Source organism: Odocoileus virginianus, chromosome 14 (genome assembly GCF_023699985.2).
Source record: "Odocoileus virginianus isolate 20LAN1187 ecotype Illinois chromosome 14, Ovbor_1.2, whole genome shotgun sequence".
NCBI lineage: Eukaryota > Metazoa > Chordata > Mammalia > Artiodactyla > Cervidae > Odocoileus > Odocoileus virginianus.
In genome coordinates this window covers 35,820,740-35,840,803 of record NC_069687.1, presented here as the reverse complement: position 1 = coordinate 35,840,803, position 20,064 = coordinate 35,820,740, and the positions used below count along the sequence as shown (strand labels likewise).

The window sequence follows — 20,064 nt, the reverse complement described above, 5'->3', positions numbered from 1 at the left end:
TTGGTAAAATTTTTAACCTTTTCGGAGCCTCAGTATACTTACCAATAAGATGGAAATTTTTATCTCTCTCTGAGAACTATATTGTTATAAGGGTTCAATGAGATAAAGTATATAAAGACCCTAGTAAAGTGTCTGGCACATGGCATGTGTTCAATAAAAAGTAGATTGTAGTGATCACTGTGGTTATATCATTTTGAAATTTTTTCCCCCTGGAAAAACATTTCCTCAGTTATTAAGTGTTCCCAGTATTGAGTGTCAATTCCCACAAATCCTTTATTATCAACCTACAACTCTCCTACATCATTTTCAAATCCTAAATCTTTTCCTGGAAAAAAAATTTCCTAAATCATTGTGTTCCCAGGATTAGGTATCTCTTTCCACAAGTTCTTTATTAGCAACCTGCAACTCTTCTATGTAATTTTCAGAATTCAGCTCATTGATTGACTCTCTAATTTGGTACAGAGTAGTGATTCTCCAAATTGGCCTACCCGGCCTGCAGACACACCCATCAGGAAGATTTGTTGAGCAGTGCCTCATCTTCTCATACACAAACAGCCTTGTGCATCTTATGTAATACCATTCATCCAATGGCTCCCAAACCCACAAGATTAGTCCAAGATAATGGTGGTGAGAGTAGACAAAACAATTCAAGCAGCAAGGTGCCTCGATGTCTCTCAACTGCTGTGCCTAACACCAGAAAAGTAGGAGTGTACCAAGTAGCTTTAAAAGCATGACAAACTATCCTTAGTGGCTTAAAATAATGGGCACCTAAAAAGCTTTTGATTTTGCAGGTTGACAGTTTGGGTTGGACTCAATTGGGAAGTCTTCTGATCTCAACTAGCCTGGGTGTACTGGGGATTGGCTGGTCTGGGATGATCTTATTTAGGACAGCTTGTTTCTACTCCTCGCAGTCCCTCATCCTCCAGCAGGCTATCAGGGGCTTGCTCTCATGGTGGTGGCAATGATGTGTGCAAGATCCTTGAGGTCTAAGCTCAAAAGGGGCATACTGTCACTTCTACCACATTCCAGTAACAAAAGCAAATTGCAAGGCAAGCCCAGATGCAAAGAATGGAGAAATAGACTTGTCTTGATAGGAATCGTAAATTTCCATAGCAGGGAAGCATGGATAGAAGTGAAATAGAAAGATTATGGCTATTTTATGATCAACCACAATTTCCCCCCAATTCAGGCTTTCTGATTTCTGGGATTCCTAACTAAGTCCCCAGTGTGTGAATGCACTATTCATTTAATCTGACAAAATTCAGCAGATAAGCAGAAGTACTGGGAGGCACTGAAGCTATATTATAATATAATATATTTTCCTCCTTCATCAAATCAATATTGCTGCAGCACAAGATTTTCCCAACTCTTTCCTGCCCTTCTCCCAAGATGAAGCTAAATAGACTCTAGCAGCTTTGGCCCTACTTAGGGGATCTTTTGCCTAGACAACTGAGAATGAGTGGATGCTTCCTCATCAGATTCTTACTCTGATCAAGTCTACTCTTTCTCTGTTCCACCTGTTTTATAGCCTTACGGCCCCCTCTCATCCCAAAGCAGATAAATCTGTACAATTTCTCCTGAATGTACTAATTTGACTTTATCTGTTACTCCTAGATTTTCCATTTCTCCTGTGCCATAGATCCTTTATGATCACTAATGATCACTCAATAGCTACAATCCTTTGAACTCTGCAGAGTTTTTGGAGTGGACTTCCAACTGGCCACTTTTCTCTCCTTTCTGTAACAAGATGGACATTTTAAATTAAAAGATGCCAATCTGGTATTAAGTTGCAATATATACCTGCATGTTCATACACCTATTTACAGCCAGGCATGTGCTATAATTTTCCAACACAAGCTACTGCAGGGCTGTCCCATGCCCCTAGTCAATAACTCTACATGGCCTCCAGTGAAAGATGACTGGAAGCAGTGTCTGTTCTACTTGCCTTTTCTCCATCCCAACACTACAGAGGTGCCCAGCGTAGGGCTGACATAATGAACCCAACATTCTCACCACCTCTAGAGGTGGTGGAAGCCATTCCTGACATGCTCTTCACCAGTGTTCCTCCATTGGGAGCTTTCCTTCCCCAATTTATCCAGTGTTCATTACTGAAGACACAATGTGTATGTGAAAGTTCTTATGTGACTTTTTTGCTTCATTCCTAACACCATTCTGACAGCACTTCTGGAGAGAGAGAATGGTTGAGAACCCACGGTATTATTTTCAAAACTACTGTTAAATCTCTTAAACTATAAACCAAGTCAATATACTGTGAAGTTTGAAAATATCAGATGACATTGCCTTCAAAATAACCCAAATTTTCATTGAGCATGTTTATTCAATAAGCACTTATTAACACTTGTTTGTACATAGCAGATAATCAGTAAAAACCTCTGCTACCAAGAACTGAAATTCTAAGCATAGAGACAATAAGAAAATTAAAAATCACAGTAGGTAATAAAAGGTATCACTATGATGACAGGGCACACAGCAGAGGAAGGCAGGAGAACACAGAAGGAGGACAGAACCTGTGGGGAGGGAACACTTTGAAGAAGGGACAGTACATGAAAGGGCTTGATAAGTAAGCAGTCCTAAGTCAACTCAATGTCTTTTTTTTGAATGACTGTTTTTACTCTTTCTACTTTTTATCAGTCTTGCTTTCCAACTTTTAACATTCTGTTGCTTGTCCTTTGTTTTCCAGAAGTTTCTTTGGAAAGCCTTGGGAACCACCTTAGCATCCTGCCAAGATGTGGACTTTGTAAGCTCACAGATTAAGGAATTTCTGGCTGCTCCCCACCTCCTGGGGGACCAACGCCAGGTGGGACCACTTTCTCTCAATTTCCTCTTGTGACGATGATAAGGAATTCCCTCTGGAAAACCTCTGGCAGTTCTCACATTAATATTTTATTTATCCAGAATTATCCATGCATACATTCAAATCAGTCCAACAGAATTTTTTCAGAAAAATGAGGCTTCCCTATTTATTATTATTTTTAGAGTATAATTGCTTTACAATCTGTTATTTTCTGCTGTACAACAGCATGAACCAACTATATATTTACATATATACCCTCCCTCTTGAGCCTCCCTCTCACCCGCTGTTCTGCCTGGGCTGAGCTCCCTGTGTTTGTTTTACAGCAGCTTCCTACTAACTATGTATTTTACACATGGTAGTATATATTCATATGTCAATGTATATGTCATATACATTGTATGTCAATGTATATGTATGTGTCTATGTCTATGTCTATGTCTATGTATATGTCAATGCTACTATCCCAATTCATCCCACCCCATTTCCTCCCAGGGTCCACATGTCTGTTCTTTACATCTGTGTTTTCTATTTCTGTTCTGCAAATAGGTTCCTCTGTACCATTTTGCTAGATTTCAAATATATGCAATATTTGTTTTTCTCTTTCTGACTTACTTTACTCTGTAGACAGACTCTAGGTCCATCCATGTCACCAAAATAACCCAATTTCACTGCTTTTTATGGCTGAGTAATATCCCATCATATGTATGTACCACATCTTCTTTATCCATTCATCTGTTGATGGACATTTAGGTTGAGGCTTCCCTGTTTAAAAATCAGTGCTTCATTATCTAATCAGATTTGTGAAAATAGTGAAAAATGAATTTCAGTCTCTCCTACTCAATAAGAGTATTTTAAAAATATTTTGGCCTTGGCTTTGTAACATAAGGGTATGATTGTAAGTATCGAAATCATTAAATGTGTAAGCTGAAAGTAAGGGTATGTATCATTGGTTTTCCTCCTAGAGAAATTACAAGTATAACCTGGAAAGCTTTGGCAAATAGCTTTTGCCTATTCCCTACCCTAGTCAAAGCTGGAGAGCATATGTGAATCTGGGAGAAAAAGAAAATGTCTGTTTAAGAAAAGAAACCACTCGGGAATAAAGACCAGCCAGTAAAAAATAACTTATCATAGTCTGTCTTTTTATATGCCCTTCTCAGAAATTCTCAGGTGTTTAGGGTCCTTTCCCCATTGTAAATAGCTAGAAAACACTACACTTACTGAAATTTTAAAACTGACTTTAATTCTTATTAGTTCTTTTTTCCATCTCAGATATTCAGCCTTTAATTATTTCCCACTGACATTATTCCTACCACCATTATTTCCATTCTAGTTGCCCTTTTAGTTCTGCTCTGGGCTAGGAAACAACTAAGTTTATTTTAGATCCAAGCATACCATATGGCCATCATTCAAAGTCTGAGGGATTCACAAACCTTAAAAGATGAACTTTGTGATATCCACTTAAGCTTCTCAAATGCCTCTTTTACTTAACTTTACTTAAAGTTCTTGAGTGTATCCTGCACACTCAAGCCTCTGGGTTGGTGAGGAGTTAACGCATAACTCTCAGGTCTCACTGATCAGCTGGCCTTCCTTCTCCTAAGAGTGACTCTCTCACTCAGGTGACAGCCAGGCTCTGATTCTGGTGTCAGACCAGCTGGATTCAAATCCTGCCTCCACAACACACTGCCTGCATCCCTCAAGTTTCTCCAAATAAAATAAAGGAAAATAGACTCCTCGAAGTTCTTTTTCATAGAAAATGCTTAGTAAGGAGTTTCAGGAGAGAAGATCTGAAATGACAACTGTGAGGAACTGGAGAGAGAAAATAGATTAAAGAAGACAAATAAGATATGTATGCAGATTTGAGGGCCACTTGGGGAGTTGAAATCATCTTATACTCCAGCAGTTTTCTCAGTGGTGTCATTTTTTTTTCCCAGCAAATGAGGTATACAGATAAGTGATAGACAAGATTGAGAGTCAGATTTATCCAGGGCCTGGGGTTTGTCAGACTCACAGGATAGAAAGACAGTGGGACATAGGTCAGAGTTGGAAAGTTGGAGAAGGATTTAAGAAGTTAGGAAGATGGGTCAGGAGAGGAGAAACACAGAGCACTGTGGGGTTAGAAGACCCAGAGATGGAAAAACACAGAGGTTTACATCTTGGGATATAAAGGAACCAAGGAACCATGACCAAGGAACACAGAGACACCAGGCCACCAGCCTTTAAACATTTCTTCCAAGCATCTCCTGGTAGTGGAGGGTGTAAGACCTGATATCTAAGAACAGTACTGGTTGAGAGCTTGATGACAGAAGTCTAGTGCCTGGATTCTCATGCTGGCTTTAGCAGGGTTATGCAACCAAATGAAGCAAATCAGGACTCATGAACAAACTGGCATGAAGGTACAGTGGTGAAGTGAGCCTGAAGCAAGAGAGGTGGAATGTGGGCAAGGGGAAACTATGAACACAGCGTGTGAAACAGGAACTTTCAACATTTTAACCACCTAAGGGTGAAGTTAACCTGGGCTTCCCTGCTGGCTCAGACAGTAAAACATTCGTCTGCAATGCAGGAGAGCTGGGTTCGATCCCTGGGTCAGGAAGATCCCCTGGCGAAGGGAATGGAAACCCACTCCAGTATTCTTGCCTGGGCAATCACATGGACAGAGGAACCTGGAGGGCTATAGTCCATGGGGCCACAAAGAGTTAGACAGGACTGAGCAACTAACACTTTCACTTTTCAAGGAAAAGTTTCAGTAGGAGAGTTATCCTGTAGAAATTATAGTCAACTCCAGCTCAAGAAAACCTCCACTTGCTTCCCACTGGTCTAAGATTAAAAATCCAAAGTATTGAGTGTGGCCTAAAAGACCCTACTCAGACCACCCCCCACTTTCTCTCTGACCTCATCTTGCACTTCTTTGTTCCATCTGCCCTCCTTGGTGGACCTCAGGACGTTTGCACTTACTCTCTCTGTTTGGAACTCTCATTTCCAGGAAGTCCATTGGCTCACTCTCTTGCTTATTTCGGGGCTCTTCTCCACGTCACCCTTTTATTGACAACTTCTCTGGCTACTCTATTTGTATTGCCAACTCCCCCAGCTTGCAGAAGTTACCGTTTTTTTTTTTTCTTTTCTTACAGCCCTTATCACCATTTGACATACTATATATTTATATGCTTACTGGATTTACGTATTCACTTTATCTCACTTCCTTGTGACTTCCCCTGGTTTTACACTCAAGAGTTTGGTGTGTTCTGTTGACTCCTATTTCTCCAGTGCCTAGAGTTCCTAATGCATCAAAATGCCCTGTCTTTTCTGATTTTAGGGAATAACATCTGTCTTAGGATACTGTGCTGAGAAACACTTTGAAGTTGTCTTAAAAGTTCTTAAAACATTCCAAGATCGGGAAAAGTTTTTCATGAATCGATGTAAGGTAAAAAAAGATATCCATCTCCTCCAAAGCCCTTGGTCATTGCAAAGGCAAGTGACACTGACTCCATCAGTGGACATCCTTTCTCCATATCACACTTGCTCTCGTCCCCAGGTCTTTATATCAGATTGGAACCATCTGAGCCCAAGCCCTGTAGAATGACCAGCTAGATAACAAGTCTCCTCCATTTCCTGTCACTCTTGCTGACCTGGGAGGCCCTGAGGAGCTGTGTGTGTCTTGTTTTCTCCCTTTACTGGCTCCCCAGGCCTCATGGACCATTTCCATTGCATACACTCTGCTTCCCCTAAAGAAGAGGAATAAATGAGTAAAAATGAATGCAAGCCCTCTCACAAGTACCTCTATTAAAGCCTGGTAGGTCCACCACACCGTTTCGGGTGTTTAAATTTATATCAGCAAGTGCATCAGCTTCAGACTCATTTTAATAATCCCAGTCCCATTTCTTAACTCCCATAGTGGCCCATAGGATTAGGAAAAATCATGAGAGGAAAAGAAACTCCTTCAGTTGTATTTTTCACGCCTCTCTTTTCTCCTCTTCAGGGTATTTTCTCTGGGAAAAAGAGCCTGAGCAAAACAGATGTCATGGTAATCTATGGAGCCGTAGCCCTCCATGCACCCAAGAGTCAACTCCTAACCAGGCTTGATCAGGACATTGTATCCCAAGTCCTGTTTCTCTACGGCCAGTGCTCTCGGGTAATAGCCAACACAGGGCTACTTCAATTTCCAAGACTGGGGTTCCCAAACATTAGAGGAGCTCAGCTCTTGGAAATCTTCATCCTCAAAGGATACAGACCAAAGGGAAGATAGGATCTGGTACATTTGGAAGATGAGAACATATTATTGTTGCTCAATCACTCAGTCATGTCCCACTCTTTGCTACCCCGTAAACTGTAGCAGGCCAGCCTTCCCTGTCCTTCACCATCTCCCAGAGTTTGCTCAAACTCATGTCCATTGAGTCAATGATGTCATCCAAACATCTCATCCTCTGTTGCACCCTTCTCCTCTTGCCCCAGTCTTTCCCAGCATCAGGGTCTTTCCAATGAGTCAGCTCTTCACAGCAGGTGACCAAAGTTTTGGAGCTTCAGCTTCAGCACCAGTCCTTCCAATGAATATTCAGGACTGATTTCCTTTAGGATTGACTGGTTGGATCTCCTTCCTGTCCAAGAGACTCTCAAGAGTCTTCTCCAACACCACAATTAGAAAGTATCAATTCTTCAACTCTCAGCCTTCTTTATGGTCCAACTCTCACATCTGTATGTGACTATTGGAAAAACCATAGTTTTGACTATATGTCTGCAAAGTGAGAACATATGGGAAGAGAAAATTTGATTATGAAATGGAGTTTAGTGATTTGTTTCTTTTGTAAGATATTGGGCAGAGTTCCAAAGAATAGCAAGGGGAGATAAGAAAGCCTTCCTAAGCGATCAATGCAAAGAAATAGAGGAAAACAGGAGAAAGGGAAAGACTAGAGATGTCTTCAAGAAAATTAGAGATACCAAGGGAACATTTCATGCAAAGATGGACTCAATAAAGGACAGAAATGGTATGAACCTAACATAAGCTGAAGATATTAAGAAGAGGTGGCAAGAATACACAGAAGAACTATACAAAAAAGATCTTCATGACCCAGATAATCACAATGGTGTGATCACTCACCTAGAGCCAGACAACCTGGAATGGGAAGTCAAGCAGGTCTTAGGAAGCATCACTATGAACAAAGCTAGTGGAGGTGATGGAATTCCACTTGAGCTATTTCAAATCCTAAAAGATGATGGTGTGAAAGTGCTACACTCAATATGTCAGCAAATTTGGAAAACTTAGCAGTGTCCACAGGACTGGAAAGGGTCAGTTTTCATTCCAATCCCTAAGAAAGGCAATGCCAAAGAATGCTCAAACTACTGCACGATTGCACTCATCTCATATACTAGCAAAGTAATTCTCAAAATTCTCCAAGCCAGACTTCAACAGTACGTTAACCAAGAACTTCCAGATGTTCAAGCTGGATTCAGAAAAGGCAGAGGAACCAGAGATCAAATTGCCAACATCTGTTGGATCTTAGAAAAAGCAAGAGAGTTTCAGAAAAAACTTCCACTTCTGCTTTATTGACTATGCCAAAGCCTTTAACTCTGTGGATTGCAACAAATTGTGGAAAGTTCTTCAAGAGATAGGAATACCAGACCACCTGATCTGCCTCCTGAGAAATCTGTTTGCAGGTCAAGAAGCAACAGTTAGAACTGGACATGGAACAGCAGACTGGTTCCAAATTTGAAAAAGAGTACATCAAAGTTGTATATTGTCACCATGCTTATTTAACTTATATGCAGAGTACATTATGTGACATGCCAGGCTGGATGAAGCACAAGCTGGAATCAAGATTCCTAGGAAAATATCAGTTACCTCAGATATGCAGATGATAACACCTGATGGCAGAAAGTGAAGAAGAACTAAAGAGGCTCTTGATGAAAGTGAAAGAGGAGAATGAAAAAGCTGGCTTAAAACTCAACATTCAAGGTCATGGCATCTGGTCCCATCACTTCATGTCAAATAAATGGGAAAACAATGGAAACAGTGAAAGACTTTATTTTCTTGGGCTCCAAAATCATTGTGGATGATGGCTGCAGCCATGAGATTAAAAGACATTTCCTTCTTGGGAGAGAAGCTATGACCAACCTAGACATCTTATTAAGAAGCAGAGACATTACTTTACTGACAAAGTACGTCTAGTCAAAGCTATGGTTTCTCCAGTAATCATGTACCAATGTGAGAGTCAGATTATAAAGAAAGCTGAGCACCAAAGAATTGATGCTTTTGAACTGTGGTGTTGGAGAAGACTCTTGAAAGTCCCCTGAACTGCATGATATCAAACCAGTCAATCATAAAGGAAATCAGTTCTAAATGTTCTGGAAGGACTGATGCTGAAACTGAAGCTCCAATACTTTGGTCACCTGATGCAAAGAGCCAACTCACTGGACAGGACCCTGTTGTTGGGAAAGAGTAAAGGCAAAAGGAGGAGGCAGCGGAGGATGAGATAGTTATATAGCATCATGGACTCAATGGACAAGAATTTGAGCACTCTAGGAGATGGTGTAGGACAGGAAGCCTGGTGTGCTGTATTCCATGGGTTCCAAAGCATTGGACATGACTTAGTGACTGAACAACAACAATGAATCAGTCTTCAGGGATAGATCACTGAATCTGTCATTTTAGACAGATTCTAAATGTGATTCTGATGCCACACACCCAAAATTTGATAAATAATGATGAGAACTGAAAACGTAGTTAAAGAAGGTATTTTATATTAAGTCCATCACTGAGTAAAGTTATGGTAAAAATAAAATAGAAAGGAGACAAAGATGTTTTAGATAAGGATCACTACACTTTAAGTAAGTCAACTCTGCTAAAATGCAACTTTTGTGCAAGAGAGAACAGGAAAAACCGCAGGGATTATGGGGGAAATGAGATGAGTGGTACAATATTCAACAACCCCATTAATGATGTAGTTTAAGAAAAACAAGAATTTTTTAAAAACAGGAAGTACATAAATACTACTAAAAAATGATGGAAATTTTCCTTAAAAAACCCCTGAAGTCAACTGCACAATTTATGAGCTATTATGAAATGGTGGTGGGAAGGAGGGCTGTCTGAAATCCGACAAACAGTTGTAATGCCAGATTTGGGTGAGAATAGCTCATCACACACAGTAAACAGAGGCAGCTGATGACGTTTGTGGTGTATGTGCAAGTCTTCCTCAGGCTCAGTTCATGTGGTTCACCTTTTTGCCCTCACAGACAAAATTGCACATAAACAAACTCAAAATTCAGAATACGCTAAAAGTATTCCCTCATACATCAATTTCATTGTAACAAATTTGCATTTTCAACACAGGTGTTGTCACAGAACTGACTGTATCTCATTTCCAAAGTCAGCTGCTGCATTAACTTTCACTTTATAAGTTTTCATTGCTCTTTCTGCCAAGAGCTTTTGTGCCCTTTTTCTTACCAAGGTCTGATAGAGCCTTTTAAAATGAGAAGCCTGAAATCCAAAGGCTTGAGATCTTTGTGCTGCCTTTTGTAGTTTAGTCATGATTCATCCAGGGCAAAGAATCCACCAATATACAGATGTCCCTTTGAAACTGAGGGAGGGAGGTAACAGCCCCCACCACTTGGAAAGGCTGAACATCCTGCCTCACTGTTGTCCTTCAGGTTGATGTGTGGGTCTTTGGTTGGGGTGAAGGCACTCTAACTGCTACTCTAGTATCTGCCTTTCCTTCTGATTTTTTTCAGGTTCTGGGCATGTCTGTGGTGAACAAGGTAGGTGATATATTTGATATATCTGAATACCTGTGTTTGAGTATAAGTATATTTAAATACAAATTATGCTCCCTGAAAGTACAGTAAGCATAAATGTTCTCTTGATTTGATTCCACAGAAAAGAATCCCAAAATTTAATTAACTAATCCAATTCTGAAGTAAGGATTCCTGAGCCTAATTTAAGACAGAACAAGGAACTTTATTTGGTTATAGGTGGTTTGGAAGTTGACTGTAAACCAGAACAGTGTTCTTAGAACTGTGGGTTATGACCCACCAGTAGATCAGGAAATCAATTTAATATATCTAATAGATCACAACCAGCAATTTTTTGTAATAAAATAAAAGAGGAATAGAAGATAATTTTTGAGAGTTTGATATTGAAACTCCAACTAAAAATCTTAATTTTTCTACTTAAAAAATAATTGTAATATATGGCGAAACTGTATGTTACTTTGCTCTGTATTTTCCAAGTCTCCTGTAAATGTGCTATCATACTTTCATAATTTAAAAAATAAAAAGAAAGAAAAATGATTATATATAGCAATAATAAGTATCACAAAACTTTTATTTCTGTTATGTAATATATATATATATATATATATATATATATACACATCATGTATTATATACATGCATTCAGTTCAGTTCAGTCACTCAGCCTTGTCCAACTCTTTGTGACCCCATGGACTGCAGCACACCAGGCTTCCCTGTCTATCACCAACTCCCAGAGCTTACTCAAACTCATGTCCATCCTATTGGTGATGCCATCCAACCATCTCATCCTCTGTCGTGCCCTTCTCCTCCCGCCTTCAATCTTTCCCAGCATCAGGGTCTTTTCCAATGAGTCAACTCTTCTCATGAGGTGGCCAAAGTATTGGAGCTTCAGCTTCAGCATCAGTCCTTCCAATGAATATTCAGGACTTATTTCCTTTAGGATGGACTGGTTGGATCTCCTTGCAGTCCAAGGGACTCTCAAGAGTCTTCTCCAATACTGCATTATACATGCATTATATATATATATATATATATATATATATAATTCATATAAGTACCGAGTAGATTTGTAAACTCTTTCCTATTTTGATCCTGGTTAGAAATGTTTGAAAACCACTGTTCTAGAGAATCATCAGTCCATGGTGGAGGCAGGAGTTGGAGAATGACCATAGTTTCTCAACTTCCCTGCAACTTGGATCTGAGACAGAGGTGAAAATGGCAAAAGAAGCACAGTGTCACTGCTGTCTGGGCACATATTTCAACCATAGGTCAAACATTTGTAGAACTGGGTGCAGTGCCTAAGACCCTGACTTGCATTGTGAGTCATTTTCCTTTAGGACATGGATCTGCAGATGAGTTTTACCAGAAGTATCACAGAGATTGGTATTGCTGTCCAGGATGCTGAGGATGAGAAGTTCAAGTTCTCCTACAAGGAGGTGCTGCTGGGTTACATGCTGGTGAGTGTGCAGGAAGGACATGGGCAAGATCCTGAGAAGTTAATTACGAAGAGTGCAAGTTGTCTTTTTTTTTTTAAGTGGGTAAAACTTGCCAGTCCCTAGGAACAGAACTTTGCCATGGTTCTGCCTGAGGGCACCCAACAGTCCAATGAGGCTTCCACCTCAATACATCTAGAAATTCCCCTAGTCTTCCCTGAGACAGTTCACCACCTTGTCTGTGTTGCAGGACTTCATCAGGGATGAGCCTCTGGATTCCTTGGCCAGCCCTATTCGGTGGAAAGCCTTAATCGCCATCAGATACCTCAGGTAGAGAATTTTTTGTTTCTTCTCATTGATAAAATAAAAATTTCCTCCCCCATATACTAATTCTGATCAACTGACATTGATCAGTGCAGACTTTAGTGCACCTTCACAGAAAGGACACAGTTCATCAATGTGTGCATTTTACCTAAGGTTGCTTCAGTCATGTCCAACTCTGTGTGACCCTATGGACTATAGGCCCCCAAGTTCCTCTGTCCATGGGACTCTCCAGGTAAGAATACTGGAGTGGGTTGCCATGCCCTCATTCAAGGTATCTTCCCAACCCAGGGATCAAACCCATGTCTCTTATGTCTTCTGCATTGGCAGGTGGGTTCTTTTACCACTAATGCCACTAGGTTATTTCAAATAGGAGCTTTTTCTTTTTCCAAAGTGACAGAATTGACTGAGAGCCTGGTCATTTGATGACTGACAGGGACTAGCAAGCTGCTTATAAAAGTCAGATTTATTGATATATGATGACTAAAATTGTGTGAAAATAATTTCTCTTGGCCTATAGGCAAATTTTAATCTTCCCGTTAAAAACTTATGAAAGCCTTAGTCATACCCAGGTTTGGTTAGCAGCACTATGCCTGAAGAAAATGATAATTTTAAGCACATTTTAAAAAATAATATTTTCCCCTGCAGTTAAAGAAATAGAAGTTCACTGATAAAACTTGGAAACTGCAGAGAGTCTTTAAAAATAGTAAAAAATCATACCTAAGCCTACCCTATTATCAAAATTTTGGTATATTTTCTTCAATTCTTTATTCCTAATTGTCCATGTTGATTACAGAGCTGAGATTCTGCTCTGCATATAATTTTTATCCTGTTTTTTTTCCTCATCTTATATATTCCCATGTTATTTCCAATTCGTCACAAACATCATTCATTTTTCATTAAATTTTTTATTGTGGTAAAATATACATGTTTATCATCTTAGCCATTTTTAAGTGTACAGTTCAGTAGTGTTAAGTACTTTTACATGATTGTGTAACCAATCTCCAGAAATCTTTTCATCTTTCCAAATGGAAGCTCTGTACCCATTAATCAACTCTTCATTTCCTCCTTCCATCAGCCTTGGCAACTACCGCCCTATATTCTGTCTCTGTGAATTTTATACTTTAGATGACTCCTGTCACTAGCTTCATATAGTATTTGTCTTTTGATGTCTGACTTATTTTCCTTAGAATAATGTCCTCGAGATCCATTCATGTTGTAGGGTGTATCAGAATTTCATTCCTTTGGATGGCAGAACAATATTCTGTTTGATGTGTATACCGTACTTGGTTAATCCATTTATCTATTGGACATTCATCTGTTGGGGGGTTTTCACATTTTGGCTACTGTAAATAATACTGCTATGAACATAGGTACATAGATATTTCTTCTGGACCCTGCTTTTACTTATTTTGCATATACTCATGCATATACTCATGAGTCAGCATGTTGGATCAGATGGCAAGCTTGTTTTTAATCTTTTGAGGAACCACCATACTGTTTTTTATAGCAGGGCACTATTTTATATTCACCAACAGTACACAAGTGTCCTAAGTTTTCCATATCCTTGCTGTCACTTTCTGATTTTTGTCTGTTTGTTTTTACAGTAGCCATCCTAATGGGTGTAAGATGGTGTCTCATTGTAGCATGGAGTTGCCTTTCCCAAATGATTAATGACTTTGAGCACCTTTTTATAGGCTTATTGCCTGTTTGCATATCTTCTTGGGAAAAATATTTGATCCTTGTCCATTTTTCTCAGTTCTTTCTTTTTTTTTTTTTTTTGAGTTGTAGTTCTTTCTATATTTATACTTTTCATATTCTTTCTATTCTAGATAAGGTTATTAACCCCTTATCACATATATGATTTGCAAATATTTTCTCTCATTCCATAGGTTGTCTTTTTACTCTATCATTTGTGCCCTTCATGAACAGAAATTTTTAATTTTGACATAGGCCCATTTGTCTATTTGTACTTTCATTGTTTGTACTTTTAGTGTCATATCCAAGTAATCATTGCCAAATCCAATATTATTCTCCTCTGAATGGTCTTGGAATGTGTTGAAAATCATTTCACCATATGTACTAGAGTTTATTTCTGGGCTTTCTATTGTATTCCACTGGTTTGTGTGTCTGTTTGTTTATGCCAGTACCATACTGTTTTGATTACTGTGGTTTTGTAATAAGTTTTGAAAACAAAATGTGTGAGATCCCAAACTTTGTTCTTTTTCAAAATTGTTTTGGGTATTTGAGGTCCCTTGAGATTCCATGTGAGTTTTAGGGTGGATTTTTCTATTTCTGCAAAAAGTATCATTGGGATTCTGATAGGAATTGCATTAAATCTGCAGACTGCTTTAGAGGGACATCTTAACAACAATAAGTATTGCAATCTAAATATGAAACACCTTTCCCTTCATTTGTGTCTTCTTAACTTCCTTCAGCATCATTTTGTGGTTTTTTTGTGTACAAGCCTTGCACTTCTTGGTTAAGTTTATTTCTAAGTATTTTATTCTTTTGATGCTATTGTAAATGGAATTGCTAACTCCTTTTTTGATGGTTCATTGTTTTAAGTGTATAAAAATGGAAGTGATTTTTGTATGCTGATTTTGTATTCTGCAACTTTAAAGAATTTATTAGTTATAAAATTTTTGTAGATGTTTTAGGATTCTCTATATATAAGATCATGTCATCTGCAAACAGAGATAATTTTACTTTACCTTTCCCGTCTGGATGGCTTTTATTTATTTTTTTTATCTATTGCTCTGGCTGGGACTTGCAGTATTATGTTAAATAGAAACAGCATCTTTGTCATGTTCCTGATCTTAGAGGGTAAGTGTTCAGTCTTTCACCATTGAGCATGATGTTAGCTTATACGGTTTTCATATATGGCCTTTATTATGTTGAGGTAACAAATATTTTAATCACTGCCTCATATCTTGATGCATAGATATGCCTCATATTGTTACCTTCAATTATTAATCAACCTTCTATTGCTACATTTAACTACTTCTTGTTTTTAAAACCTGTAAGTAATACTTTGATGAACATCCTCATGCAAAGAAATGTTCTCTGAACATCTAATTATAAAAGCTGACAATTTGGTTCAGTAAATATTATTGAGTTGCCTCCATGTATCAGGCATTGAGCTAGGTTCTAAATGGACAATGTTGAACAAAATATGACCTTTCTCTGAAGGAGTTTTAGCCAACAAAGGGAAATGAATTCAAAACATATCCACATAATTTTTCTAAAATTCAGTAAGAAGAAAAATAAGGGAAAGGCACAAGTTCCCATATTTATAAAGATAAGGGAGGTTTTGAGAAAGTGCAAAGAAATCTTGAAGATGAATTAAGAATTAACCAGGTTCCAGAACAGCATTGTTGAGTAGAAATAAGTATAATACAAGTCACATTTATTGTTTGAAATTTTCTAGTAGCCACTATTAAATATGTAAAAAAGAAACATTAAATCAATTTTAATAATTATTTTAATCTAATATATCCAGTATATTACTTCAACATGTATTTAAAATAAAGAATTAATAAGATTATTTACATGATTTTCATACTACATCTTCAAAATCCAGCGCATTTTACAATTACAGTGTATTTTAAATCAAACCAGCAACAACTCAAGAGTTCAATAGCCACATGTAGCTAACGGCTTCCCTCATATGGACAGGACAACTGTAGAACTTGAAGACTAATGATAGAAAGCAAATCAGTGGTTACCTTGGGCCAGGGTGGAGGAACAGATGAACTGCAAAGATGCATCAGGAAAAATTGGGGACTGATAGCAATGTTCTATATTGATTACAGTGGTAGTTTCATGAGTGTGAAATTTATTTGATTGCACACTTTAAATGGATGCAGCTTGTTATGCATAAATTATGCCTCAGTAAGTGGATATTTTTACATAGCCAGCCAGACAATAAGGATGAGAAGATTACACACTATATATCAACACATTTAATAGTCAATAAAGCTGTCGCAGCTTTATTGACTTTTACTTCTCTGTGAAAGTGAAAGTGAAAATCTGTCAGTCGTGTCAGACTCTTTGCAACCCCATGGACTGTAGTCCATGGACTTCTCCAGGCCAGAATACTGGAGTGGGTAGCCCTTCCCTTGTCCAGGGGATCTTCCCAAATCAGAGATCGAACCCAGGTCTCCCGCATTGCAAGCAGATTCTTTACCAGCTGAGCCATACAGAGAACCAATTTCACCCTTCTCTGACAGTGTCATCATTTTTTATTTCTTTGCTAATTTTGTTGTGGACAAACAGTGTTGTATTGTCTTAACTTACATTTATTTAATAACAAATGGAGTTTTTCATATTTATTGAATACTTACATTTTCCTAAGTTATGTCCAGGTTTCTTTATATCCTCGGGATGTCTATACTATATGTCAGATAGTGAGAAAGGAAAAGGAAGTTTCCAGTGTCATATAAACACTCATGTGTTTATAGGTGGTGGTTTAGTCACAAAGTTGTGTTCCATTCATGCAACTACGTGGGGAGTAGCCACCAGACTCCTCTGTCCATGGGATTTCCCATGAAAGAACAGTGGAGGGGGTTGCTCTTTCCTTCTCCAGATCTTCCCCACCCAGGGATCAAACCTGTGTCTCCAGCATTGCAGGTGGATTCTTTCCAGACTGAGCGACCAGGGACTACATATGACATGAGAGGACATATGAAATTGATAAAACTCACTGCTCCAAACTTAGAATCTCTCTTCTCTCTCTCAGTCACAAACACACACACACACACACACACACACACACAAACACACATATACTCATAACTTGAGTGCTGAAAAAAACAAGTAGATAAATGCTAGATCATATAATAAAGGGTTAAGTAATGCCAAGCAAGTGATGGTTTGTTTATCATTGTAATAAATTAGGCCTACAGTCTGGTTTTATGTCCCCAATCTCTCTCTACTCCTGTTACCATCTCCCTCAACACTGCATTCCCATCAGAAATGCATCTGACCCCTTCAAGCCCCTTCAGATCCTCAGTTCTCGGGAACTCAACTGAGATATGTGTTGTTTGGTGATATAATATCCACTCCTTCAATTGGTTCTCATTTCAGTAAACTGAAACCTCAACTCTCACTGAATGAACATCTTAATATTCTTGAGGAGAATATTCGAAGGCTGCTGCCCCTTCCACCTCTGGAAAAACTCAAAAATGAGGGTGAGACGGACAAAGACAAGGAGCACATCCAAGTATGTGGAGGCAAAGCTGGAGGAGGGTGAAGAGCCAGGTAGAATGAATCAACTTGAATGAACACGCTGCCCTCAGCCTCACTCACACTCATTTCAATTTCAGTTTCTCTACGAACGATCCATGGACGCTCTCGGAAAGCTGCTGAAGACCATGATGTGGGATAGCATGAAAGCAGAGGACTGCCAAGAAATGTTTAACGTGAGTAGGTCCCATGGACCATAACCTGTGCTCCAGGGCACCCCCCAAACTCAGCCTCGTCCAGGGGACTTGTCCAGCCTGACCCACCAGCCCCCGGCCAATACCACAGAGCCAGCCCACTTACACAGTGTTTGTGGGGAGGCCAGCACCATATTCCAGAAGAGGCAGACTGAGAGTGAGAGAACAAGAGGGGATGAATATGAAGGTTACTAAGGAAAGGAGATCAATATTTCCAATATGCTACCGGAGATCAGTGGAGAAATAACTCCAGAAAGAATGAAGGGATGGAGCCAAAGCGAAAACAACACCCAATTGTGGATGTGACTGGTGATAGAAGCAAGACCCGATGCTGTAAAGAACAATAGTGCATAGGAACCTGGAATATTAGATCCAAAATCAAGGCAAACTGGAAGTGGTCAAAGAGGGGATGGCAAGAGTGAACGTTGATGTTCTAGGAATCAGCGAACTAAAATGGACTGGAATGGGTGAATTTAACTCAGATGACCATTATATCAACTACTGTGGGCAGGAATTCCTTAGAAGAATTGGAGTAGCCATCATAGTCAACAAAAGAGTCCAAAATGCAGTACTTGGATACAATCTCAAAAATGACAGAATGATCTCTGTTCGTTTCCAAGGCAAACCATTCAATATCACACTAATCCAAGTCTATGCCCCAACCAGTAACACTGAAGGAGCTGAAGCTGAACAGTTCTATGAAGACCTACAGGACCTTTTAGAACTAACACCCCAAAAAGATGTCTTTTTCATTATAGTGGACTGGAATGCAAAAGTAGGAAGTCAAGAAACACCTGGAGTAACAGGCAAACTTAGCCTTGGAGTACAGAATGAAGCAGGGCAAAGGCTAATAGAGTTTTGCCAAGAGAACGCATTGGTCATAGCAAATACCCTCTTTCAACAACACAATAGAAGACTCTACACATGGACATCAGCAGATGGCCAACACCGAAATCAGACTGATTATATTCTTTGCAGCCAAAGATGGAGAAGCTCATACAGTCAGCAAAAACAAGACCGGGAGCTGACTGTGGCTCAGATCATGAACTCCTTATTGACAAATTCAGACATAAATTGAAGAAAGTGGGGAAAACCACTAAACCATTCAGGTATGACATAAATCAAATCCCTTATGGTTATACAGTAGAAGTGAGAAATAGATTTAAGGGACTAGATCTGATAGACAAGTGCCTGATGAACTATGGATGGAGGTTCATGACATTGTACAAGAAACAGGGATCAAGACCACTCCCAAGAAAAAGAAATGCAAAAAAGCAAAATGGTTGTCTGAGGAAGCCTTACCAATAGCTGTGAAAAGAAGAGAAGCGAAAAGCAAAGAAGAAAAGGAAAGATATACCCATTTGGATGCAGAGTTCCAAAGAATAGTGAGGAGAGATAAGAAACCCTTCCTCAGCAAACAGTGCAAAGAAATAGAGGAAAACAATAGAATGGGAAAGACTAGAGATCTCTTCAAAAAAATTAGAGATACCAAGGGAACATTTCATACAAAGATAGGCTCAATAAACGACAGAAATGGTATGAACCTAACAGAAGAAGCTGAAGATATTAAGAAGAGGTGGCAAGAATATACAGAAGAACTGTACGAAAAAGATCTTTATGACCCAGATAATCATGATGGTGTGATCACTCACCTAGAGTCAGACATCCTGGAATGGGAAGTCAAGTGGGCCTTAGGAAGCATCTCTATGAACAAAGCTAGTGGAGGTGATGGAATCCCAGTTGAGCTATTTCAAATCCTAAAACATGATGGTGTGAAAGTGCTACACTCAATATGCCAGCAAATTTGGAAAACGCAGCAGTGGCCACAGGTCACTGAAAAGGTCAGTCTTCATTCCAATCCCAAAGAAAGGAAACGCCAAAGAATGCTCAAACTACCGCACAATTGCACTTACCTCACATGCTAGTAAAGTAATGCTCAAAGTTCTCCAAGCCAGGCTTTAGCAATATATGAACTTCCAGATGTTCAAGCTGGTTTTAGAAAAGGCAGAGGAACCAGAGATCAAATTGCCAACATCCGCTGGATCATCAAAAAAGCAAGAGAGTTCCAGAAAAATATCTATTTCTGCTTTATTGACTATGCCAAAGCTTTCAACTGTGTGGATCACAATAAACTGTGGAAAATTCTGAAAGAGATGGGAATACCAGACCACCTGACCTGCCTCTTGAGAAACCTGTATGCAGGTCAAGAAGCAACAGTTAGAACTGGACATGGAACAACAGACTGGTTCCAAATAGGAAAAGGAGTACGTTAAGGCTGTATATGGTCACCCTGCTTATTTAACTTATTTTCAGAGTA

General features: G+C 39.1%; 1 protein-coding gene across 3 annotated transcripts in view; it reads left to right on the top strand.

The window, feature by feature from the left end:
• The window catches only part of MROH2B (maestro heat like repeat family member 2B), a 72,278-nt gene that overhangs the window by 27,713 nt on the left and 24,501 nt on the right, over positions 1-20,064 (top strand). For 2 of the 3 annotated variants that reach the window (XR_011491203.1, XM_070476628.1), the window contains 8 exons: positions 2,702-2,818; positions 6,126-6,233; positions 6,789-6,941; positions 10,532-10,558; positions 11,890-12,009; positions 12,236-12,315; positions 17,395-17,530; positions 17,634-17,729. Coding sequence is in view for 2 of the 3 variants with exons in the window: in XM_070476628.1 (XP_070332729.1) it covers positions 2,702-2,818; positions 6,126-6,233; positions 6,789-6,941; positions 10,532-10,558; positions 11,890-12,009; positions 12,236-12,315; positions 17,395-17,530; positions 17,634-17,729 (837 nt within the window). In the remaining variant the exon portion in view is untranslated. The remainder of the gene's footprint in view (positions 1-2,701; positions 2,819-6,125; positions 6,234-6,788; positions 6,942-10,531; positions 10,559-11,889; positions 12,010-12,235; positions 12,316-17,394; positions 17,531-17,633; positions 17,730-20,064) is intronic. The other variant, XM_070476629.1, reaches the window with a different exon arrangement.